General features: G+C 25.2%; 3 protein-coding genes across 6 annotated transcripts; 1 reads left to right on the forward strand and 2 right to left on the reverse strand.

Annotated features, from left to right (window-relative positions):
* On the forward strand, nt 1-24,771 carry LOC111029320 (COMM domain-containing protein 4). Of its 4 annotated transcripts, XR_002604002.1 has the most exons (10): nt 1-306; nt 14,662-14,711; nt 14,897-14,968; nt 15,320-15,385; nt 16,168-16,207; nt 18,598-18,701; nt 19,253-19,490; nt 19,644-19,713; nt 19,788-19,876; nt 24,221-24,660. XR_002604002.1 is itself a non-coding variant. In XM_022308287.1 (8 exons), exons 2-8 carry the CDS (start codon nt 14,709-14,711, stop codon nt 24,679-24,681), a joined length of 579 nt encoding a protein of 192 aa, XP_022163979.1. In that variant the 5' UTR covers nt 1-306; nt 14,662-14,708; the 3' UTR covers nt 24,682-24,771. The 4 variants fall into 4 exon arrangements, 1 of the variants encoding a protein (XP_022163979.1); XR_002604001.1 differs by lacking the exon at nt 19,644-19,713 and having other exon boundaries at nt 24,626-24,733; XR_002604000.1 differs by lacking the exon at nt 19,644-19,713.
* LOC111029319 lies at nt 2,187-11,300 on the reverse strand. Its single transcript, XM_022308286.1, has 2 exons — nt 11,202-11,300; nt 2,187-2,977 (listed from the first exon to the last, which is right to left on the reverse strand). Exon 2 carries the CDS (start codon nt 2,974-2,976, stop codon nt 2,362-2,364), a length of 615 nt encoding a protein of 204 aa, XP_022163978.1. The 5' UTR covers nt 2,977; nt 11,202-11,300; the 3' UTR covers nt 2,187-2,361.
* On the reverse strand, nt 11,680-14,558 carry LOC111029321. Its single transcript, XM_022308288.1, has 3 exons — nt 14,236-14,558; nt 12,684-12,843; nt 11,680-11,960 (listed from the first exon to the last, which is right to left on the reverse strand). The coding sequence occupies exons 1-3, from the start codon at nt 14,293-14,295 to the stop codon at nt 11,767-11,769; spliced, it is 414 nt and encodes a 137-aa protein (XP_022163980.1). The 5' UTR covers nt 14,296-14,558; the 3' UTR covers nt 11,680-11,766.
* Nucleotides 24,772-26,009: the final 1,238 nt, after the last annotated feature.

Genomic DNA, 26,009 nt, shown 5'->3' on the forward strand with positions numbered 1-26,009 from the left:
ATTATAATTGTGCACGATGATAATATTGTTGTTTATTATATTATTTTTGATCTTATTTTGTATTACCTATAATTCTTACCATAATACCGTGGTTTTATGTCTATCAAAGAATTTAAACCAGTAAATACAAAAATGAGAAATTTTTGAAAGCAATTTTTCATTGGCATAATAACATTTATTAATTCTTCTATTGTTTTTACTTTTTTACAATGTATACTGTGAACTGCTAAGTTAATCAAATTCAAACTATTATTATTTTACTGTGTGTTGTTATTCTTGAAATAAACCCTACGTTTGCTTTTTCAGGTAAATAATTCATAATTATATAATACTAATAATTAATAACTAATCATTACTCAAGATAATATTAGCGAGTAAACATCTTAATACTATATCTCATTTAAAATGTAATAAATAATTATTTGTTAGTTATATTGGATAGAAAATAATAACTATCATAGATAAATTATTACTTTTGTAACTTTAACTAAGGAGTTATAAATATAGATTTTTTCACTAAGAACTCCAGATTTAATTTTGTTATTACTCAATTAGAATTATACTCTATTATGTTGTTTGTAACAAATAAATTTTATATAAATGTGTAGTATACATTTTCTGATTGATGTATGAATTATAACACCTGCCATATGTTCGCTTCGGCTACATTGGCAACCTTCAGTCATAGTCACAAAATTTCTCATCTCTTATGGACAATTCAAATAAGGCGTTCTTAATGGAATTCCTGGGGTGTTTAAAATATTAAAAATAGTGCATTATAGTTTGTATGTATATATTTGTTTATATTAATTGATAAGTTATCAACCACTAGCAAATAGCTTTAGAACTTCATGCACTAAAAGATACCTATCTTCAACGTACAGTGTAGACTAGACACTAGTCAGTATAGAAACCGTAGACTATATTAAAAACAAATAAGATTATGTAAAATCTACAAATATGTTTATTGCTAATCAGGATGCCTTTTACCATAAATAATATATATATATGTGCAGGATGTGCATGGATCCGTTTCGGTTTGACATATTGCACGTTTTTGATCATATTGCATATTTACATATTATACAAAAAAATACCTAACAAATTTAAGTACTTTGAACAGTTACTAATACCATATTAGTACATATTTTCATATATAAAATATAATGTTTTTTCCTCAATAATCATAGCTGCATGTTTTATAAAATTATTTGGTAATTTCAATAGCATATTGCATATTATCTACATATAGTGCATAATATGTATAATAGGATTCTATCCCCGTAGACAAGTTATTATTTATTTTCAATAATTTAAGAGCTTTTAGAAAATGTTTTCAATGTAAAAAAAGCACATATGTTTTTTCAAATAACATTATTTGCAATTTTGTTTTACATTACACATACATTTATTGTTAATTTTTAATGGTGTTTAATTATATGTTATATTAAATTGTAATCAATTATTTTTGTTTTTCATTTATAACGTTTTGAATCCCTGCCTGATATACTATTGTACAAATTGTACCAAAACAGAAGTGAGAAAAAAAATCTCGTACAGACTAATATGAACTAATATATAGGCGCTATATATATTGTACAGTATATTATGGTAAAAACTTTAACTATTGTATTTATTTTGTAAAGTAAATTTCTTAATTAGATAATATTAATGTGTTACTGTGTTATTAGTGCAACTTGTTTTTTTTAATTTACAGTAGGTAATGCTGCAAATTTACCTTTGTCAATGATTTTTGAGGAGTAGGAGGCATGCTCTTCAAACTTGTTTGATTTTTTAACACTAATTTATTAACCTGTTAATAATTTTAATAACCCCCTCAAAAATCAGTTTACCAAACCTCTTCATTATCAAATTTCATATTATACAAAATTTAAATTAAATTTAACAAATACATTATATAGGTACTTATTGAAGCTAAATTATCTTGATTTTTATACTTTTTAAATTTTTATGTCGCAAAATATGAATTTTGATCAATATAATTATCTAAATTAATTATTGATACATAGAAAATTGCATTTATCAATGATCACATAGAAAGTAATATAAATTCAAGATAAATTTTTATTTCAAAATCTTCCAGATTTTTTAAATAGTGTAACAATATAATATAAATCAAAATATTGACTTAATGTAGAACAATATAGAACAATAACTACATTCCGTCATCTAATCACAAATATGTTTATTTTGATAATACATGTACGTTTCTACCAATTTAATACTACCTAAGTAAGCTTATCGTCACTTAAGTAAGATTAGGATTAAATTATCATTGTTTGTATAGTAAAATTTGACAAAATTGAATGCGCCTATCATCAACTATAAAGAAAAACATTTTTATTTAGCATCAACGGTAGATCGTTTTCCACCCCATGGAAAAAAATCGGAACTTCTCCTCATACTTTTAATACCAGCGTATCGAATTCCTTTCTTTTCTTCTGGATCCCTTGACCAGTCTGAGAAAATAGTAAACAATGCATGAATTCCTTTGGTCATTTTATTTCTGTAATTGTTTTTATCTTGTTTCATCCCATTAAGTTCCCTTTTATCCATTTGGTGTTCATATATTTCTCCATTATCATAACCATCATAATCACTTCTTTTCCCGCCCCAACTAGAAAATGTTTGTTTAGGTCGACCGTGTTTATCCGAAGCTCGTTTTCCTCCCCAACTGGAAAATGCTGGACGTTTTCCTCCATATGGATAAGTGCTTTGTCTTTTTCCACCCCAACTAGAGAATACTGTCTTCTGTCGGCGTTTTTCTGGTGAGTCAAATTTGTTTAGGTCTACTAGACTCGAAGATTTTTCCAGTAGATCGCATATCTCGGTGTTAGGTTCTACTTGGCATATATCGTACACTTCTTGTAAGGATATTATCTCATCGGACTTGATTTCTCGGTTAGTGAGTTTCATTAGAACCAGCAACAACCAGGGTAAACCAATTTTTACCATGCTAAAACATAAACAAACAGTTAATAATAATTTAATCATCAAACAATCTTTTTAGCGTAATTCCAGTACCTATAGCAATTTATTAGATTTTAACACTATTTTTAATATTTTCAGATACACTGTATGCAGTGTGATCATTTAACCAGTAAACACTCAATATCTCAGAAAGCATTAACATTGATTTTTTTGATTATAATTTAAAGTCATAACGAACAAAACTTATGAAAAAAATAATATTTTTTAAGTAACTTATGTTTTGAACCACGCAAACATTTAAAATTGTGTATACTTTGCTGAATATTTGTCTGAGATTTTCGATAAATTAAAATCAAATATTGCACTAGTATTTTTAGTTTAGATAAACGGAGTGAAGTGGCACTGAGGCCTAGGTTCATTAAGGGTACCCATAAATATGTTGTTTCACTAGTTTAAATTTTAAATATTACAAATATCGAATTATAGTTTCAACTAATATTAATTAGTTAATTAAATACTTAACTATTAGTTTAAAATTCTAATTGTATGTCAAAATGTTCAGAAAAAAAACGTTACTTCATATTATTTAATAAAAAATGAGTCATAGAAAAAAAATTATAATGGTAAAAATATAATTTTTTTCTTGATAACTTAATTTGCAATTACTTCAAATCGCATAAAAAAAATTTCCAAAATTTTGGTATTTTTCGAGAGTATACACTTACAGATTATTCCACTCATAAATAAATGATCTCATTTTTTATCCTGAGCAATAACGACTAATGACAAATGAGATATTGAATAGTTTAATTGTGATTTGTAATTGTCACTAATATAGTTAAAAATCAAAACAAAAACGATCTTTTTCGAATAAATTAATTAACTTGACTGTAATATTACTGTTTGTTAAGTTAAAACTGTCTATTAAACATTATACCATTATAGTACCTCAGATAGTACTAATTACAGTTAAATCAAATTTTAAATCAAAAAGGGCGTATTTGTTGTTTAGCTATTACATATATTGTATGTATTGTAAATGTATATAATACGTTTGTATGTTTTACGGACGCATACAATAATAACACGGATTTGTGAACTAAAGGATCTTTTTTATTCCCTCTGGTGTAGATTTAACAAGGATATTTTTTGCTGACGTGTCTCACCTTTTTTTTGGTCATCGGAGACTATGTGGACAGGTAGTTAATTTTCTACTTACAGAAATTTGATGAATGATTTAAAATTGAAAAATTGTTTTCTTACTTAACTAGTCAATTTTACACAATATTAATTAATGAACAAAAATAGTTCTGATCTGTGTTTATAATATGCTATGTACTTTTTTTTTTTGAAGTCACCTACTATTAGTTTGTGTAAAGAAAATATTGTACATTTTAAAATTATGTTACAGTTTATAGTTACCAATAAAAAACTTGATTAGTTAGAAATTAGTATATATTTTTACTTAAATCAGGAAGTACGATCAAACTCTAATTAATTTTTGTTTATGAGTTCGTAATATAAATATTATGTTAAGTATTTCGTATATATTTCAGTTGTATTTTAAGTTAGTGATAAGACACCTATAAGATTAACCGCATAATTAAGAAATAATAATATTGTTTTTATGCACCTATTCATGTAAGTATATTGAAATTATTTATTTTTTTAGTACATATACATAGCATATATTTTATAGTACTAATAATATAGGGTGGCCAGATTAAATTTTATGAACTCTTGGACAACGAATTATAATTTAATTTTGTATGTGTTAATTGTATTGTATGCGAAAATATTAAAATCAATTGTATTCTAGTAACATTTTGGGACATGAGTTTTTATATCGGTAACTCCGAAAAATCCTAGGCAAATGGGACACCCGAATATTATACTTACTGCAGGTAGTTTAAAATTTAACTTATATTACGATAATATTGACTTAAATATTAATATTATAGTTTTACACCCTTATTATTACTTTAATAGTTTAATATAAATATATAATTACATTTAAGATACCTGGAGTACCTTCACATTTATTTTGTTTAATGTGTAGGTTCTATTATTAAAAACAATTGCATCTCAAAAACGAGTTCAATTGCCACATATAAATCTAAATAAAATAATGCTCTTACTACAAAACTACAATGGAAAACAAATAAACAGATGATTATTTATTTAACTCATTCTTTACTTTTATAACTATTTAGTTTAAGTATAAATATTGATGCTTTTTCCACTTTAACGTAAATTACTTTTTGATGTATTTTGATGCGTTTAACTTACGTTTTACTTAATCTAACCCTTCCATTATCGTTTAATCATTACCGTAGCTGTGCATCCATTAATAATTAATATCATGATCCTTGACGATTATACTTAGTATTTAGTAAAGTAAAATAATATTCAATTAATATTAATATTATTTAATCACTTAGTTTTAATTAGTCCCCAATTACAGTTACAAATTATTTAACAATTTAAAACTTAATATCCAATATACCCTTTTCATTTTTTTCATTAATATACAAATGCATTGAAATATTTTGCAGTGAATTAGGGAAAAGAAAATGTTATAGTGATGAAAAAAATCATAGACAATATTTATTTTGAATATTAATGTTGAATTAAATATTGTGTGGAATATCGTTCTTAGTATAAATTTGTTGTGCTAATTTTAGTATCTCATAACTCATAAGTCATAATATTTCCAAATGACAAATTGTTAGACTATTAATAAAAGTATAGTTTGTCTTTTGCTTAATGTAGATTACTAAAGGTAGGTAATAGTACTCATTAATATTATTCACCAAACATTGTTAATATCCAATAATAAAATTAATTTTTCTGAATTGTGTTTATAGCGTTCCTACCTATATTACGTATATATGTATCCATTCATTGTATACTTATATTAATTATTTATAAAAATAATATTAGTATTTTCAGTAATCGCATGTTGCCGAGGAGTGCTTGGAGCACAACACTCCAGACACTTCGCAAATCATTCTACATATTTGATATGGGATACAGATCATACTGAAAAAGTTTAAGATCATTTTTAGAATTTCTCTATAGTTTTTTTTTTAATCGGACTTTATGTAATACTCAGGGGAAATAAAAAATCTTAACATTTATTTTAGTATTTTATACGTTTAGAGGTAAAGTTTAACTTACTCTCAAAATGTTTTGAGTAATATGACAATATTAAAAATTGATAGGTACATGTTTTATATCTTTTTAATATAGTGTGTAATTTTGGTTTATAATAGACTTAGTAATGCTTTTAGAAAGTCTGGAAAATTTGAACTGATAATTTTTTCTTGAGTTTGAACAACCTTTAGTAAAAGTTTTGCCCTGATCAGTATATTAAACAATATATAGGATAATTTATCATTGATTTAAAGTTTAAAATATTAATAATACAACTGGAGTGGCCAAGACTTGCAGTAAAGCAATTTAATGTCCAATTTAGTCCAGAAATATTATCCAACATTATGAAGTAGGTAAATTGATTTTTTTCTGCGTCTAAATTTCTATATATTTAACTGTAAAATGAAATATATATTTTTAATTTCTCATAATTATCTTTAACCTCACAGAAAAACTATCAGGAAAATATTAAAATGTACAGTATTCTATTATATACAACATTGATAGTTACCTATTTTGTTTTAGTTCTTAAATTTCTTAAAAAATGTGTCACATTTTCTAAGTATAGCAATATATAGACGAAAAAAGAAGTTCGAAATAAATCAGCCTTCATTTTTAAGCTGTATGCCAACACTAAAGTAAGCCTAGTTCCATAGAAAATAGCTATCATCATAATTTTTTTTTAGAATTTCTTAAAAATACTGGTAAATTAAAAAGTTACTTCAATTACAGTCTGAATTAAATTATAATCTATGGGAGTATTGAATGAAATTTGATTTGCTCCTTTAACTTCTCTTAATAAATATGTTACAGAAGAAACAACTCAATGTAGAAATTATTAGGTACTTAAGCATGCCGACTGGTATTATAAGACATAGACCATTTTTACATTAAACCGACAGCTAAAGATGACCAATTTCTAGGTAAACGGTTCTTGAATTTTTCAAATCTTCGAACACCACAAACTTTAAGAAATTCAAAAAGTTTGAAATTCCAGACAAATTTAAGCTTGAATTCTAACATCTGGAACCGTTTGAATAAATCTAGTACAATAAAGTTTGAAATGTATTCAAGTATGGCAGCAGATTAATTTGAATTATTTTTGTTAAGTGTAAAAACTGTTTTACTTCTGTAATATTTTAAAATTTGTTATGGTCATATCATTATAAGTTCGAATATTGATGGAGATTCAGTTCGAATTCTTGAAAACTTCAATTCGATCAATCCCTACATACTTTGTACGAACATTTGACTTACTATTCACCTACTATGAACTGAAAAAAGTGCATAATAAAAATAGTAGAATAGAAAAGTGTATTTTTATTTATAAAATGTGTAAATAGAAAAATATATGTTTACTAAATACACATATCTTATACACACCTATAGAATATATTTATTTTAATCGAGATTTTAATACACTTGAGAACACAACAAATCATATGACCGCGTGTATAATAATATATACACCGTTGTTTATATAGATATTTTAAATAATATGTTTCATATCGTCAACTTTATCTGAAGACATGGGCTAATATTACTGCAATCATCATATCATTGCAAAGTTTATATAAAGACTTCTACGATCCTTGCAATGACTTGACTCAACTCGTTTAATCAAAAACTTTGACGAAACTCATATTAATTTTCCTGTTCAGAAATAGTTAACTACTTACCTATGAAAGATGTTAATGTTTTAAAACAAAATGCTGCTATAGAGACGTAAAAACAATGAATATTTGGATAAGTCGTTTTAAAATAAAAATTATCAATTATTATTAGTTATTTGTATCATTATTAACCAATTATACTGTATAGTTGATATTAACCAATAGAAAAAATCATTGAACACTATAATAACGAATTCTCTTGACGTTTTGTGTTTATTTATTTAGTGCACAGTGTTATCAGCTATGTTAATGCATTGGATTCAACATTTACAAATTCTTCATAATAATATTAATTGTGTTTCAGCATAGTAACAAAGTAGTACTATTAGTATAGGGTTGCCATACGTCCCGGTACACCGGGACATGTCACCAGTTCATGACTTCGGTCCCGGTCGTCCCACTAGACCCTACAAAAGTCCCGGTTATGTGTAAATAATATTATTACCAATAATTATATTAAATTATGTTTTTATAAAAATTATATTTGTATTCTAAAACCATGAATTTCACGTTGAACACTCCTAATGCTATATGGGAAAACCAGAGCTATTGAAACAGGTGAAAAAGTCAGAAAAATATAATATTTCAAAATAAATAAATAAATAATATTTCGTTACATAATCAAATGTATCTTCTAATTTAATGTCTTTCATAATTCAATACTATTATAATTGTATTCTATATACATATTTATATTTATTACACTGTGTTCTAAATTTTAATATTAAAAAAAAAAAAAGGTTCAAATTATTTTTGTAAATGTCCCGATCAGTACTTGAACTTTTATGGCAACCCTATATTAGTATAAGTATTACATTACTGAAGCAACTTAATTTTTCTTTTAAATAAGAACCAATGAATCTACAATTTTATTTAATAGTTTAATAAAATATATTGTATAAATATTATAGTATATTGAATATTCAAATATAATGTTTGTATTTAAGTTACTTAATGTTTTGAGTTTAAGAGGGAGGGCGTAACACTAGAATTTGTTGTGTTCGTCTCACAAATGCTTAACATAGCACATTTAAGTTCAGCAGATCACGTATAGCTTCATTAGTTTAAAAATAAGAGTGAATCCTATGAAACTTGATCTGTGTTTGTATGTGAGTTTTTTACGATGGTTACATTTTTAAGTAAGTTATGAATAGTTTTAATCTACTTTATATTATATACCCACAACTTGCTAAAAATTGAACTATCATAAAAAATCGTCATACAAACACAGATAATATTCTTACCATCAAGTTTTATAATAGGTAGATTCACTCTAATTTTTAAACTAGCGGATCTAAACATTCTCTGCTGAGCGTACATTTGTTATGTTCCATACTTGTAACAATTGGTTGTGTAGCGTCCTCTTAAATTAAATTATTATTTATAAATTTAAAAACAAAACATTAAATACTCGAATAAAATAAAAATGATTAAAAAACTAGGCATTCTAATATTTAGTGGCGTAACTATGATATTTTAACCTTCTTCCAAAAGTTCTTAAAACTTTTTCTTAGAATTTTAAAAGTAAAATGAAAATATTTTTCTTTAGATAATTTATAAATGATTAAATAGGTTATATTTAATTTTAATTTTAATGGCTTATTCGCATGTATGAATAAAATAACATAAAAAAAGTGTAAAAATTAAAAAAAATTAATAATATATATACGGTATTTTTCAAAAACTAAAGGAAATTCTTAAATGGCTTGTTTTATATGCGCTTAAATAGTTCAATCGGTGTTAGATGTATCATGTAATTTTTTATCTTTTAGTCTTACATAAAAAGTTTTGATAATTTTTACTGCCTAATAAAATAACATACTATTGTGAACTATATAGTCTCGCAACATTATTTTATAAACGTTAGAATTTAAAATTTTATTTTATTTAATAATTTAATAAAAAGTAAAAACTTTGAAATTAACGTTCTTACGTACATACAATATACATAAATATTAAAATATTAAATTTGAATGATAATTCTATATACGAAACAACGTACTTTAGTTTTATAATCTTTATGGTATATACATATTAATTATTATTTATTATATAGTAATATATTATATACTATGTATGACTATGCTTTACTATGTAGTATACTAATGTGATACGCACTATAAACAATATTTATAAAAATATCTAGATTTTCATTCTTTTATAACAATGACTTGCTTAAATAATTGCTACTTCATGACTATCTTCCTAACGTCGGTAAAATTATTCATAAGTACAACCACAAATCGAAATGTAGATATTATTTTCTTTAGTTACCGTGAATACTATTTGAATCTGTATGAATTTGTATGAAATTTCTTAAGTTGTGTTAGGAATTTATAATTTAGTATCAAAATTATTTAATTTTCAATAAATACTACCTATTCAATATTTATACTAAAAAACCTAATTTTATGAAATATATGTATTAGTTAAATATGTAACACTGTAATCTTTTGACATACAAATTTTATTTTTTGCTTTGTTGTTAAATGTAATATTATTTTTAAATAAATATTTTTTAATGTCTTCTAGTGTGTCTAGTTACTATTTATATCCAAGAAGTATATCATACGATTAATTAAAACCTTATAACTTAAAAAGTGCAGATAATTACGAAATCCTAGTCTGGTATAGCCAATAAATTAATTCACGTTGTGTTTTAATATATTGTTGTATGAACGTATAAAAATGTAGCTTTTGTTTTACTTAATCATATTCTGAACATTAAAATTATTACTTTGATTAGGTCTTTAAGCTTGAAAAAATCTTAATTAATGTTTGTTTTCAACTTCCTATTAATGAAATTAATTAAAAAAGTATTAAATATTTTTTCCCTTCAATATTGGTTTAAATTATTTAAATTTAGATTTTATTACGATGATGTCTAAACAGTAAAGTGTACACTTTCACAATCTGTACATAATATCTGATATTATATCCAAGTATAAATACCGCTTATTTATTCATTAAAAAAAAAATAACAAAAATTTAGGTAACACTCAACAATTAATAAATGTTATACAGTTGTTTATAAATATGAGTTTTAAATAATAATAAATCCATATAGCAAGTATTATATATTATAATATATTCTGCATCATTGGGTTATTATTATTAACATAACAATAAACCTTATACCTACCTATTCTATTTTTTTCTACCTATTACTCATAGGTCATTGTTAAAATATAATAAACGGTTATGTACTGTAATATTAATTTTTCATAAATTAAGTAATGTTTTCTATTTAACATCAACTTGTTAATTCTTCTTTAGGCAAATATCAGTATTATTTAACCAAATAGTAGGGTTTGAAAATTTATTAAATTTAGAAAAAAACCTGTAGAGCTATTTAAAAATAAAAAATGTAACGAATATTGTGAATTTTTATACATTACATGCATATTAGTTATATCTTACCTGTATTATTGCGTTGGAATCCCTACGGCTACAGTTATCGCCACTACCAGATCAGCTTTTAAAAGGATGGATATCAAGAGAGCGCTTAAAGATATATACTCCCCGAATACGATGGGTGGCGCTATATTTCTTATTTTGCAACAAGTAGGCGTGACGTGGTGTCACACGCATTGGCATTTATTTTTATTGCAATGCTCATATACACACTCTTATATTCTAATAAAAATATGATAATATTTTTTTATACTGTTTAAGGTTTTTATACGATTATTATTATTTCAACGGGTTATTTTTGTATCGTTTTATGAGTTCATACGCCGTTAAACTGTTCAAAAATAATAAATATGTAATGTAGGTACACAGACTATTAATTTTGATGTTATTTGTTTCAAACGTGTTGGAGTTATTTTGGTTATGAAACAAGACAATTTTCGCTGTTTTGGTATTTTGGTAAAACAATGAAATTAAAACAAATTAATAAACCAATAAACATTTTATTTTAATTTACTATAGAAATTATAAATCACTACATGATAATTTATTGCCAAATAGTAACAACGAATTTTTACTTAATTTTGTTATCAGACTCGTCTCTATAACGATAATTTGAATTTGTTGTTGGTTTTGCAGCTGTCGAATGCTTCCAACTATTTGCTCTTCGTCCTCTTGTAACCCAGAAATAGTCATCATCTCCCTCAGCTCTTCTATCCATTGTTAGCCACATTGGTTCATCAACGTAAAGTGGCTTTTGTAAATGTCCTTTAACATTAAAGCTCAATATTTATTTGACATTTTTAGCAATGTTAATCGTATCCTACATATTATTTAAAGTACAAAAGCTTACAAAACCAATATATTTTATGACCATAAATAATTTAAAATTTAACCAAAAGTGACATTCAAAACAGTGTTCAGTGAGCATCAAAATTGATTACAATTTACAAGTAGGTATATATTTATTGATATAAAACCGTTACCTATACTAAAATAAATAGATTATTTAGCAATCCAGTATACCTACATCTATACATGAAAAGCACTCAGGTTTTTTTTAAATATTGATGATCGCTGATATTGTTTTGGTTTTGATTCAATATAGGTAGTGTTTAGTATACTGTATGATTTTGCTAACAGTAACCCGAAAAATTTTTTTCCACTACTCTAATCAACTTTATTTAAAATATCTACTTATAAAGACTAATTAGACTTTCGATTAGTTTCAAAATTCTAATAAAGAATATAAAATAAAAATTTAAGTTGTCACATTTTTAAAATTTTAGCCATTCTAATTAATATAATTTTTTTCACATTCAATACGCTATCTAATTTTAATTTACGTCTGGAAATATCATTTAAAATAATTCTCTCAAATAACAATAAATGTGTTGAAATTATCTTATTAATATGGAAACTATAAATAAAAATATTTTATTTTAATAAAAAAGTAAGGTTTCAAAATACTATTATAGCATATTGTTTTACCGTTTAAAGAATTCATGCTGTATTTCCTCTCCAAGTATTGTTTGAATTTGGGTTCCAGGCTATTTCTTCGACCTCGTGAAGGCCAAAAGTTAGGATCGTCGTTTTCACCCAAAACTGCACTAATATCGGCTCTTGAGATTCTTGCGTCGCCATTTATAAGCTGTAAAAATTTCGAATTTGGATTTTTTACCAAAAGTTTAAGTATTTATTACAGAGACATTCGGAGGTGTCACGTTTTAAAGCTTCAATAATATACGTTTTGTCATGGATCTTGTTTTATAAACATAAGAGTCGGTTTTCACAAAATCTACCTAAATATATATTCTTACTTAATACCAGGGATTTGTGTAAGAAGGGATGTATGCAAGAGAACCGTATAATAGTATTTTACGAAAATAAAATGGAATTAAACATATGGGATTATATGTAATTAAAGCCTGGCTCCTAAAAAAATTGTATTCAAAATATGTCAGTCATTTACCATACCTATATTTATATTTTAAAATGATTTAAACTATTAGAAAAAAATCACATATTTTTAGTATAAAGATAATTTAGTATCAAACAAAAAAAAGAATATTGAATTGAATATTTTATATAAATTATTGTTTTGAAGTTTTTAGAAATCTATACTATACCAATTACCCATACATTTTTTTTTACTGTTTCATAAATTATTTCATACATTTCATTCCATAAATATATATTTAATCATTTTTTAATCATCATGCATATATTTATTATTGTACTAAAATAGAAAATGCTACAATGAGCAACACAAAAAACACCCTTCTTTTTTTTAGAGTTTACAGTTGATTTGTCAACTATAGTCCAAGTATAATTGGTATATATACTCTGAAAAAGGAACAAAATAATTGTATTAAAAAATGATCTACATTTTAAAATAATTTCTTGGGTGCACTAATCCAGCTATATTTCAAAATATTTTCATGTACTTGCAACTATTGTCTCAAATTAAAAATGATTGAAAAATATTTACTAAATATTTGTAAAATGCATCACATCAATTGCAGTTAAAATTAAACTGCAAACTATGATATTTTATTGATACATATTATACATCTAATTAATTAGATTATTGCTGTAAATACGTAAACATATAATAATCATAATACATAATACGTTACCATGCAGTATTATTATTATAGACATATTTATAATTCTACTAGAAAACAAAATTGAAAATGAAACAGTTTAATGTTTGTGTAAACTAAATAGCAGAATTTATATTTTTTTATAACGGTTTTCGTAATTTTTCAATTCTAATACTTTGAAGAAATATAATTTATATTGAACATTATGTTCAAAATAATAAATATTTCGAGATATTCCAATAATAAATTTGTTTCTTTGGTCTCTAAAATATATTTAAATGAAATGTATTTGATTGAATTGTATTTAATTAAAGTTTGTCGTGGCGTGTTCATTACTTACATTAATGAAACTAATATAAAATATGTACTACTATCTACCATAAATTATTGTAAATAAAAATAATCAAAAATAATTTAATGTCAAACGATGTACCTACCTGTACAAAATAGGCGACACTTATTAAGTATAACTTTGTTCTTGCATCCATGAGCTCCATGACGTCCAGTTCGAATGTCCATCTTTCCTTAGAAGCTACGTGTATTTATAGACCTTATAACCCTTACATTATTATGTTTACACGTACCTTAGTTCGGACACACCAGGTGATCGCGATGATTAACTCTGGGATCGGTACCGATTCCCATTTTAATCTTGTTCATGGTGCTGGGTACACACCCTTAGGTTATTGTATTACACTGCCAGCCCTACTATTCATGAATTTCGACTAGAGGGTCGACAAGGCTTGTACAGGGAATATGACGACATGTTATTTTATTATGTGTCCAAATAAAATGAAAAAAAAAAAACAATTTTACTGTATTATATTTGTTTTCTCTCGAAATAATCTATTTTTATTCCGTAGGTCCTTTGGGTAGCCTTTTCCGCGGCGTTTGTCATTAACGTGTCACAATGGTGAGTAAAACAATACTTATACTGTCTTGTAATTAATCTAACCTTGTTAATCGCTGTCAGCCACGTTTCTTGTAGATTATATAGATGCTTAAACGCGTTCTAACGCTATAACTTAAGATAATTTAATATGTCTGAAATGCTTATTATAATGGTATAATGGGTATTGTTTGCTGTGTTTCATGTAGAAATTCAAATTCTGTGGGGGTGGTGACTGCCCAGAATGGTTATTGGTTCAGATCAATGCTCTATCAAGAATGGTAAGAATATATATTTTTTTAATGTTATACAACTTGTGTACTTACGTATAGCTTATATATAAATATCTACATCCCAAATATTTAAGTACCAAAACCAGATATAGAATATAATTTGTTAATTATTAATTTTTATTTGTATTTATCTAAAAAAATATGCAATAGATTTACTTGTGGATTGTTTTATTTCGTTTTAGAAATACGTAATATTTTTACTGAAAATGGAAATTAAATTAACTAATTTCTTTATCCATGCTTTCAATATTTTATAGGAATATAATTTACAAATTAATTAATAAAATTTTAATGTTGATTAATTCAATTTGAATTAAAATGCTATTATTTTCTCTACAGACATCGATTAAAATGAAACTGTTAGCCCAGTGCACGGTAAATTCATTGCTCGGAGAACCATTCAACGTAAGTTTATATTATTATGTTAACGTTATGCTATTATGTCTTTTTATTTATGATTATTATTAAAGCGGTGTAAAATCTCTTTTTTGCAACTCATTGTTTTATACTTTAAAAAATATGCTAACACATAAAAACAAAACAAAAAATACAATTAGTTAATTCAAAGCAACTCGTTAATCTTGATTGGTCTTATTTATGGTGGTTGCCAACAAACTTTTTTATTTTTATTATTTTTCTACAAAATATAATCTATTGGGATTTGAAAAAAAGCTATTATTCTTCATTATTAGGTATACATCCACAATTTTTTTTAAAGAAAGTTATTTTTTTTATTGTTACAAAGAATTCTGTGCTTGCCTTTTATTCTTCACCTTTTTAAGACGCATCCCGCTAAACATAACAGATAATATCATTTATGTTTACGTAATGGACCATGTAAGTGCGTAGATTTTTGTCCAATGTTTCATAAAGACCTTAATAAATCTGATTATCTTTAGCGGACATTTTTTAATGGAATAATAACATTAACTGATTAAATATAAGACGATGTCGGTTAGAAAGACCTTATAATATTTACGATAGAATTTATAATTTTTCATTTTTGCTTGATGTCGTAAAAAATGAGTTTCTTAAGTAGCTTAATGTTGAACAACTTATACGTATTGCAATAGATCACACTTTTCATCGCTTCTATATGATCGCAGAATTTGATACATCGTTAAGAAAACCTATTATGTGAGCGATGATACAATGCCGAATAATTAATGACAGCTTTTGTTTTGTAGTTTGAAAAAGCTAAGGAGCTTATGGCTGATGCTAAACTGGGTAAGTTAAATTGTTTTTTCTTAAAATATAATCTTGGAAAATGGTTTACCAGTTTATGAATATTTGAGGTTAAGATTATAACGTAATAGCCAATAGTTATTATATAAAACCTTCAATAATAGGTTAGATTAGTTATAATAGGAATAATATATCAATCAATTGAATAATATATAAAAAAAAATAGTCATTATATACTTAAGTACCGCAAGTATTTTTTTTTTGTTGGTATTTTCATTTAGTAATAAACTGTATTATACATTAACAATGTAAAACGAATTAAATTATTAAATTATTAAATTATGTCAATTTTAACAAATTTAACGATCTTGTTAACATTTATTTTCAGCTAATATATTTTACTCAACTTTTCAGGCTTAAATTTTACAAATTTAATCATTAAAATAATTGTCAATTATTTATGCAGTGATACAAACTAAAAATATTAGTTGTTAATTTTTCATTTACTTTTCTCTTATATAATTAATTGCATATTTGCTTAGTATTTATTAATTATTTCAACATATTTCCATTTGCTATTGTTTTATACTGAACATTGAATAAAGGGCTTATTTATCATGTATATAAGTTGTATAACATTAAAGGCTGGTCATTTATAATGCTATGGCGAAATATTGGGTAGAAACAAAATTATTTTTATGTAGTTATAATAAGGTTACACTTCCGCTGTCATCTAAAGAAACTTTTAGTCCTAATCACAAATGATCTATTTTTCCCTTGAATTTATCTTATTAAAAATGTGGAGTGGATGTGCGGCACTCATAGAATACAAACCATGATTTTATTATTATGGCTTTACTTAACAGTTCTTTGATGCTCATTGTACACTATAGAATCTCTTTAGGGTGTTTTCTTCTCTAGACCATAAATCAATTTCTATATTTTGTATCTTGTTATACTACGCCCAATGGATCCGGACACAACGCTGAGCTCTAATTTATTTTATAATATAAAATTTAGTGGGACGTTATCTCATATTCTCCAATATACAGCCACGCTAAAGGAATCACTAAATATTTATTTAATTTAGTATATACTTTTAGTATTGTATGTATCTGCTTTAGATTTGTCTTGGTGTTAGGTTGATTAGTGAGGTTATAAACACGTAATATAATTTATTAAAGTATTCAAGGTTTTCGAAATTTATAATTATATAAGATATTATATTGTCATTTACTTATGAGTTATAAATTAAATTAAAATTTTTAATTTTAAACACTCAATAATTTAGTCGTTTATGAAAATAAAATAAATAATGTAATTAAAAGCCTGTAAAAAAACCATACTAATGTCTAAATACCTATAATATTTTATAATCTTATAATTATTGATTATATAGCAATTTCATTAGAGGAACAAAAAATATTTAAATGTTTTATTTTTACACATTTTTGTCTTGGTCGGCGTAATATGGTCTTGGTCAGTCGACCGCTCGACACATGGTTTCTATTGTGTACATTCTGATTAAATAGTAATAATTATAGCATAATGTCATGAACTATTTTTAATATATTTAAAAGCCATAAAAATGTATTAAAAGTATTAATATTTTAATATACATTATTTTCGGTACATCTAAAGTGCATGCCAAAAATATTAATATAAATTAAAATGTCCTAATTGCATGCTATCTCTTGGAGGGTTATGTCTGAATAAAATAGCTAAATAACTTACTTTTCCACTGAAAGAACAGGCTTTTGTTAAATCACCATAAAATGTATACATATTGTAGGAGGTCAAAATTTGAATGATAAATATTAAATAACACTATTTTAATGTAGGGTAATCAAGTAAATGTATTTTACATGGTATTTAAAATAAATAATACTTTCAAATTTAATGGATGGCGACAATTCATAATAATAAAATATGTCAATATGGCAAATATATAATAATAATATTAATTCCGGAAAAATCTTTATGAATAATAATCTAAAGTAATAGCAATTTATAAAACGGTTAATATTAAAGGGAGAATAGTTTTAAATTATTCAGGCTTAAATTAAAATTACAAGTAACGCTACAATATAATAATAATAACGAATTAGACATTTGGAAAATAATTGTTTTATTTTAAATCTTAAATTATAAAAGTCCAAAAATAAGTTTGAGTTATGCACATACCTAAGTGCAGGTTATCATAAATAAACATGTAATTCACAGCGTGCAATTCGGACAGACCCCTCTAAGAGACGACATGCAATTTGGATGCAGTCATTATTTTAGTATATACTATACATCGTATATATATATATATAATACATATGCGACATATCTATCTAAAATAATTTTAATCTGTGGAATGAATCTTAGGTCTTCTTAATACAATTAAAATATTTTTATTAATATTTTTCATATATTTTTTTATTTAGATGTTGAAAATTGTAAAGCATGTGTAGCTGCAATCACGTATATTCTAAAAAATGCTTCCTGTCATGCTGTTTCTCAAAATTATCTGTCTAACGAACTACAACAAGTATATTTTTAAATTTTATAAATTAAATAATATTATGCATTTAAAGTTAATTATAACTTCTAAAAACTATCGGAAGCAGTTAATTAAATTATTAATAGACTTTATTAAACTTTGGCGGTCATTGATATGCCTAGTTATTTCTTATGTAATAACACATACATAGTAAGTACAACTCCATAAAATAAATTTTAAGTTCTGATTTATTATATAAAATTTTTAATTCCACTAATACAGTTATGTTTTAAAGTTAATATTTTTAATCCTGAAGTTAAATAAAATACTAGTTAAATATTAGATTTATACAAATCGGGTTTATTCAAGTATTATTTAAATTTGTTTCCGTACCTATAATCTCTATATTTGAATGGTCAACAATATTCATAATAACATTAAACTTTGTAGAAGCAATAGAATCATATAAGTTGATCCTTTTTTAAATATTTTCTAAGAACGTTGGTTAATTTACATATACATTTATATTAGATCCATGTATCATGTATTCTATTGTTAAGTAAAAAAATGATAATTAATACTATACCGCCCATTTACAGATTGGTTTGCCACGTGAACATGCTTCAGCGCTATGTAGAGTATATTTGGACAACTTATCTCAAATAACTAAAGTGTTGAAGAATGAATCTTTGCAAATTGGTCGTTTGAATAATGTTGATATATCCAAAGGAAATGATGGCGAATATGTGATGAAATTAAATTATAATAATACATCTACAATTTCGGAAGAAAATAAATTCACATTAACTAAGGAACAAATTCAACTTTTAATTGCTGGTATGTAGAACATTTGTAATTACGCATATAATATGGTGGGAAATAGTGCAACTTGTAGAGACAAGTTGATTATTATTGAGGTAATAAATGGTACCTAGTAAAATTTAATGTTTGTTTTTAATTTAAAATATAATTTTCTTTTTTAAAACTAAGTTTTTCAATAACTTCATCGGTACTTATTCCTTCTTCTCGGTGGCATGATAACCAATTGCCGTCACATTTAGTATGTATATTAATAAATACTAGGTATTAACTTAAAAATTAATAAAATAATGTGTTATATTTTGTTGTTCTAAGTTATTGGTTACTGAGTTCAATGGTTACAAAAAAAAGTCAAGGGGATATCCACCCCTCTCCCCACTCTACATGCGCTTCTTCAAGAGTAGGTAAGATATTTTTAGGACTCTATCGCCAATATCTTAAACGAGAAGTGTCTTTGAGAAAGTGAATTTTTGGTGGGCCCATAAGATTATGCATAATATTGGTAAATAGTATACAATCGAAAGAATAACAAAGTTTACGGAAAAACATGATTGCAAATAATACATGTCAATCTACGCGTCTGATGTTAGAATAAAATCATAAAAATTTGCAAATTATTTTGAGTTAGAATTCATAAATATGTTTCTATTAATATCTAAGATTTGTATATTTAACACAATAGATACCTCATAAGGTTTCCTACCTTTAACCACTCGGACCAGTCCATCTCTAGGTTTATCTAATAAATACAAACCTATAACTTGTATAATAAATCTGTTATAGTTGTAGACTGTGGTCCGTTGCATTTTCTATTTGGCTTTTACTTTTATAGTACTATCCTCCATATTTTACTCAACTATAATTATAATATTAAGAAGTGAACTATTCGAAATTAAATTATTACTCTCAAACACTAGTATTTAAAATTTTAAACACTCACCATGTCCACAACTAAGAAATCATATTTTCCTTGGCACCTTATTATTCTGTTTAGTGTTTCATATAAATATTGAAAATTAGTAAAGATGAAGCATGTTAATTTATTATTCATTACACCCAATGAACACAATTTCTAGGTTTTATCTTTTCAAAAACATTATTTAAAAAATAACAAATCTATTTTTATAAATTATAATCTTTAATCTACAGTATGATGGAACATGGATATATAAAATATCTATATTCTTATCTATATAAAATATTAGGTGACAGGTGCACATTTTTAATTTTTGTAGTACACTTAGTGCAGATTTTGAAATGCTCATAGTGTATTATAGTGTACCTACCTACACAAAAATAGCCACCGAGGCTATATATTTTTAAAAATGTACTTATTAATAATTTAATTAATTCATGATCATTATAATATTTCATCATACAAGAATGATAAAATTAAAATATATCATATTATAATTTAATATCATTATGTAGGTACTAACCTATATAAAATTCTGTCCCAAATATCACGCTCCCAGGTGCATTAAAATAGTCACGAAAAATGCCCCGTATTATTCTTATGCAACAGTATATATGAATCTATTCCTCCTGTATAATATTATCCTATCATCGTAATATATTCCCACTAGACCCTGTTAAATTCGTCACCAACGGCCATTGTAATGTCAGTTTAATTTATATATATACCATATACTTATAATCTTATTTGTATAGAAAAATGAACTTCGTATATAGTTAGGTACATACCTACTTTGTATGAAAAAAGGGATGATCGTTAAAAAATAGCCAGTAAGTCACATTCCCTTGCTATATTTTTTGTTTAAATCGCATATAATAAAAAAACATATGTATGAAACTTACATATTATGTCATACATGTATAACTTCACAATAAAATGCAATTAGACAAACAAATTCGAAAATATAGAAAATAATGGTCTAGTTTAAAATTGTTAAATTAAATTTTGTGTATAATAAGTTTATTTGACTTTACGTTATTATTAAATTTACATAATTGCTAGAAATCCCGTTATTCGACAACATTAAATACACCCATTTTGATTTGTGCTGGGACGTTGATTTTTTATTGTTGTGTAACTTTTTTTAACGTCATATTCGTCAATGGCTCAACCAATGATCGAGCAAAATAATAATTTTAAATTTTAAACTCAAAATTGACATTCTTATCTGTACCTTTTTTCATAGAAATTACAAATGTTATCCAACGTATGCAAATAATAAATAAACAACTTGAACTGATTTTATTACATTTCGTAGGTATTCTTTTTATATGTTTTGAGAACACGTGTTTTAAACATATTTGTTATTAAGCATATATATTTTGTGGGTACCTGCTCGACTACTCAACTGAAACAATTGCGATATGCAATAGTCCTTGGTGCATTAATTGATATTTTTGTTTTCAGAAAAAAAATTTCATTTCATGAATATATAATCGCCTTAAATAGATTTAAAATTTAATTCCTAAGTCTGTACAAAAATATTATCTTTTTAAACACAAAATTCAAGGACAGACGGTTAATGAAAGAAATAAAACGTTACATATAATAATAATAATATTTATTGATACCAAATTAGAATTACAATCATGATATAAAATAAAAACATATGTAAATATGTACTATATGTTACATATGTAAATATTTTATTTTGTATGAGTGGCGAGTGCAGTAACTTATCAGTTAGGTATCAATATTAGGTAGGTGCATATATATCTGTAAATACATTGTTGTACATGACGCATACTATTATATTAATATATATATATATAAATTTTATTGCAATTCAAATTCCCAAACAATAAGTGCTGATTTATCATAGTATTTCGTTTCGTTAATATTTTCAATATTCAACACGTAATTGCAAAAAGCTGAATTGATTTCACTCAAAATTATGCAACTTTTAATGAAAAATAGTTCAGCCAATAAAAACTGTAATTTTTTAAGGAAATAGTTTCGAATTCGGGTTTTTTATCAATTTTCATTCGTCATTTCTTCCTACATATTATGAACAAATAAAAATGTGTACCCATATGGAAATTGAGATTTAATCAAATACTCAATATCTCAAGAGTATTGAATTACAGAAAGAAAAAAAAAAATATAAAAAGTATGTTGAAAAATATGTATAGGTAGGTACTTACTATGGATAATGGAAGTTAAGAACACCTACGTATATGATTCGATTGTTTAATATGTTTGAATTAAGTGTATATCTTATTACTTACTAGTTATTGCATTGATATTTTTAATTTACCTACCTATATCTATTTACATTCAGATATATTAAATTCAGTGATTTGGTATTCACATTCTGATTTAAGAACTATTTGATGAGTGGTTATATTTTTCGACTTTTGCCGTGCAAATACAACAATTATTGTCCCTATTAACTATTAATTTAATTAATTTTCCATAGAATATAATAATTTGAATTCTAATTAATTTTAAATGCCATTTTTAATCAACTTTCATTTGTTTTTATTAAAATATGTTTGTATAATATTTAGTACATATAAGCAACTATATGAATCGATAAATAATAAATGGTATAAATTGTAAGTGTCTACGGTTATTCGTTTTTTAATTACAACAAAATAAGAAAATCGCTACACAAGAAATCGAGTGAATATCCATGTTGTAAAAATTTCAACTTCAAACTCTCATAAAAATTTTATTTGACTTTCCGGTAGAAAACCAAAATCTTTTTTTTTGATAAGGGTAAACTTATAAGGAATCTTGTATTACATTTTTAAATCTTAGAAATAAAAAGAAAAAATTTTATGAATTTCTAACTCACTTATTTTGGTGATTTTTACGAATTTTGTCAAAATTCTTAATTCAAACGCTCATAAAAAATAATTGTGGACACACATTCAACTTTTTTTTTAATTTCCACCAACAACAACTTATGAGGAACCTTGTATTACATTTTAAAGTTATTTGACAAATGGGCAATTTTGTTCTCGGCATTGGTTTAAAAAAAAACAAATAATAATAAACGAAAATTTCAAATGCCTACACCAAAAACCAAAATCGATTTTTTTTAAACTGGTTCTAAGTTTTAAAATTCTTGTTATTCTTATCACTTTTGAAAACTATCTGGAATTTTAAATTTTGACCTCCCGAATGTACCAACTCAATTCACTTTCCTACCAGTAAAGTTGCCGATGAAGAAAATCGGAGCACTTTTGCTGCCCCAAACCTTGATGACGCAAAAAAAATAAAAGAACACACATCATTATATTTTAAGATCAATACATTCATAGCTCCGCTGAGAATCTAAAAGCGAGGAAAAATTCACTCGGTACCGAAAATCCGATTTTAATTTTGAGAACATTTAAATGCAGCATAATATTCTCTTTTCTAGGTTTTGTGGTAAATGGTTTTTCGATTTTGTTGTAACTTTTATTTAATTAGTATAGTATATTACTATATTAAGTTTATTAGTATTGAAAATTATTTTTTTTTTTTTTGAAAATTCACTTTCACCGTAGTGTCACTAAAAAAAAATTTCTTACAAAGCACAGACAAAAAGCGAACAAGTAAAAATATTTATCAAAATCAAAATTGGACTCCTCTGGATGTATATTGGTTTTTCTTTCTCTTATTAATCCAAATGCATGAAAAAACAAGCCACTTCTAAAAAGCACTGGCTATAGAGCTTAGCTAGTAATTTTAAGTGTACCTCATCAATCATCATTGAGGTCACTGTAATGGCTGTTAAATTTGAGTAAATACAATAAAATTTATATTTACTTTTACTTTGTAGTTGTTGAGTTCAACACCTATCATCCATAGAAATATAGAATGATGTAAATAGGTTTGATGTTTTGACTGGCTCCTATAGGCTATAATTATAGCTTAAACATGAAGTAATGGAAAGAGCTACTTTGATGTTAGTATCTACATATTTATTCAATCCTTAGATTATTTAATGCACATTTTCACTAAAATATGTACATGATATCTATGAGATTATTTTCAAAACCCACCTGCGTACAACATTAACACAATATGTAATAAATTTTAACTTTTTTAATTTATTTAAAAAAATTTTAAGATTATTCATATTGACACAATTATACAGTTTCAATCAGTCTTTAAAACTACATTTATGCACATTACATTATTGTCCGTTACAATAGGTATATTTATGAATTGTTATTATTTTCAGAGTTCAACGACGTTAGCAATCAAATGAATGAACTAGCTCAAGAATGCAAAGAATAAATATTTTCAAATAATTCATCTAGTATGTAAAATTAATTAGTAGCTAAAACTATAAATTACAACATATTGTTGTTAACATTGAAAAATTACATAAACATTTTAATTTACAAGTGTACAATATTGTTTATAATTATGGTAATTTTGGTGGAAAAGAATACCAATATTATTTTTTTAAGAGATTGTCTAAGAACTAATGTATTAAATATTAATTTCAGATTCAAATAACAAATAAAGTAATAACAATGAAAAACGATTACAATAATTTTATCAGTAAAAATGTTAAATAAAAATAGTGTCGTGAGTGGTTTTCCAAAAATAGTAATTGCATTAAAGGGGCTAGAGTGTGACATGTTTTAATGAGTAATATTCAGGCATTTCAAATACCATTTATATTTTAGCAGCTGTGTTGCTGTGAGAGAAGTAAATGAATTTTAGTGTAATTCGTAAAATTTGTTATCAAGTACGGGGCACCGACAGCTCACCATCCACAAATAAATCACACACAGAAACATGTCAATGATACAGATTTTATCAAATATATACTATGCTGTGTAAATGATAAAATGCCAAAAAGCTAGAAGAAATTGAGGGACTTGGATTCGTTGGATTTTAATTTTGAAATGGAAATTAATTGGTCGTTTAAGATAGGGAATAGCCGAGGAGATTTTATTTATTCAAATTCTCAGATGAAATATCAAAAATTTAACAACAAAAAATGTCAGTATTTTATATATTTATGTACTCCATTAATTGTTGTGATAATAATTCATGCTTTAGTACAGCTGTTGAAGATTTTCAATTAGTTTTCAAGATTAAAATCCGTCAAACTCAAGTCTCATAGTTTTGTTTAGCTTTAGGCTTGTTCTATGTAATTATTAGTTATAACCGGCTCCAGCCCCCTAAAAATTGAATTATTTATGGTTATAAATTAAGAAATGAAGTACTCCTCTAATTTTAATGAAGAATAAATATGTATACCTATGGTGGTAACTTCAGTGTATAAAATTAAGGAGTATCAAAATATTTTAGATTATGGTTAATTTTCAAAGATTGAGAAAAAGTGATTTGAATATTCCATTCTCCTAACCATTTTTTCTATAGTTGAATTATTAGAAATAATGCTGTACATTTGTCAGTTACCAATTTTAGAAACTATCACGACACTAATAAATATACACAAAATTTACTTATTTAATTTCAATTAATTAAATACAACTTAAAACTTTCTAGTGTAACAACTTCCCTGTTTAAATATATAAATAACAATATTTACAGACATAATCCCATTAATTGTTTAAACAAAATAATACTATACAAATAAATTATTC

The sequence above is a fragment of the Myzus persicae genome, unplaced genomic scaffold (assembly GCF_001856785.1).
Source record: "Myzus persicae strain clone G006 unplaced genomic scaffold, MPER_G0061.0, whole genome shotgun sequence".
NCBI classification, from domain to species: Eukaryota; Metazoa; Arthropoda; class Insecta; order Hemiptera; family Aphididae; genus Myzus; species Myzus persicae.

What these genes read in the sequence shown, in the direction of transcription:
- LOC111029319 (XM_022308286.1), bottom strand. Translation starts at nt 2,976, where the DNA reads ATGGTAAAAATTGGTTTACCCTGGTTGTTGCTGGTTCTAATGAAACTC.
- LOC111029320 (XM_022308287.1), top strand. An exon ending in TCAATGCTCTATCAAGAATG is followed by an intron (nt 14,969 to 15,319) that starts GTAAGAATATAT and finishes TTTTCTCTACAG; the next exon opens with ACATCGATTAAAATGAAACT. An exon ending in TATGGCTGATGCTAAACTGG is followed by an intron (nt 16,208 to 18,597) that starts GTAAGTTAAATT and finishes TTTTTTATTTAG; the next exon opens with ATGTTGAAAATTGTAAAGCA.
- LOC111029321 (XM_022308288.1), bottom strand. Translation starts at nt 14,295, where the DNA reads ATGGAGCTCATGGATGCAAGAACAAAGTTATACTTAATAAGTGTCGCC. An exon ending in GTGTCGCCTATTTTGTACAG is followed by an intron (nt 12,844 to 14,235) that starts GTAGGTACATCG and finishes AAATTTTTACAG; the next exon opens with CTTATAAATGGCGACGCAAG. An exon ending in CAGCATGAATTCTTTAAACG is followed by an intron (nt 11,961 to 12,683) that starts GTAAAACAATAT and finishes TTAATGTTAAAG; the next exon opens with GACATTTACAAAAGCCACTT.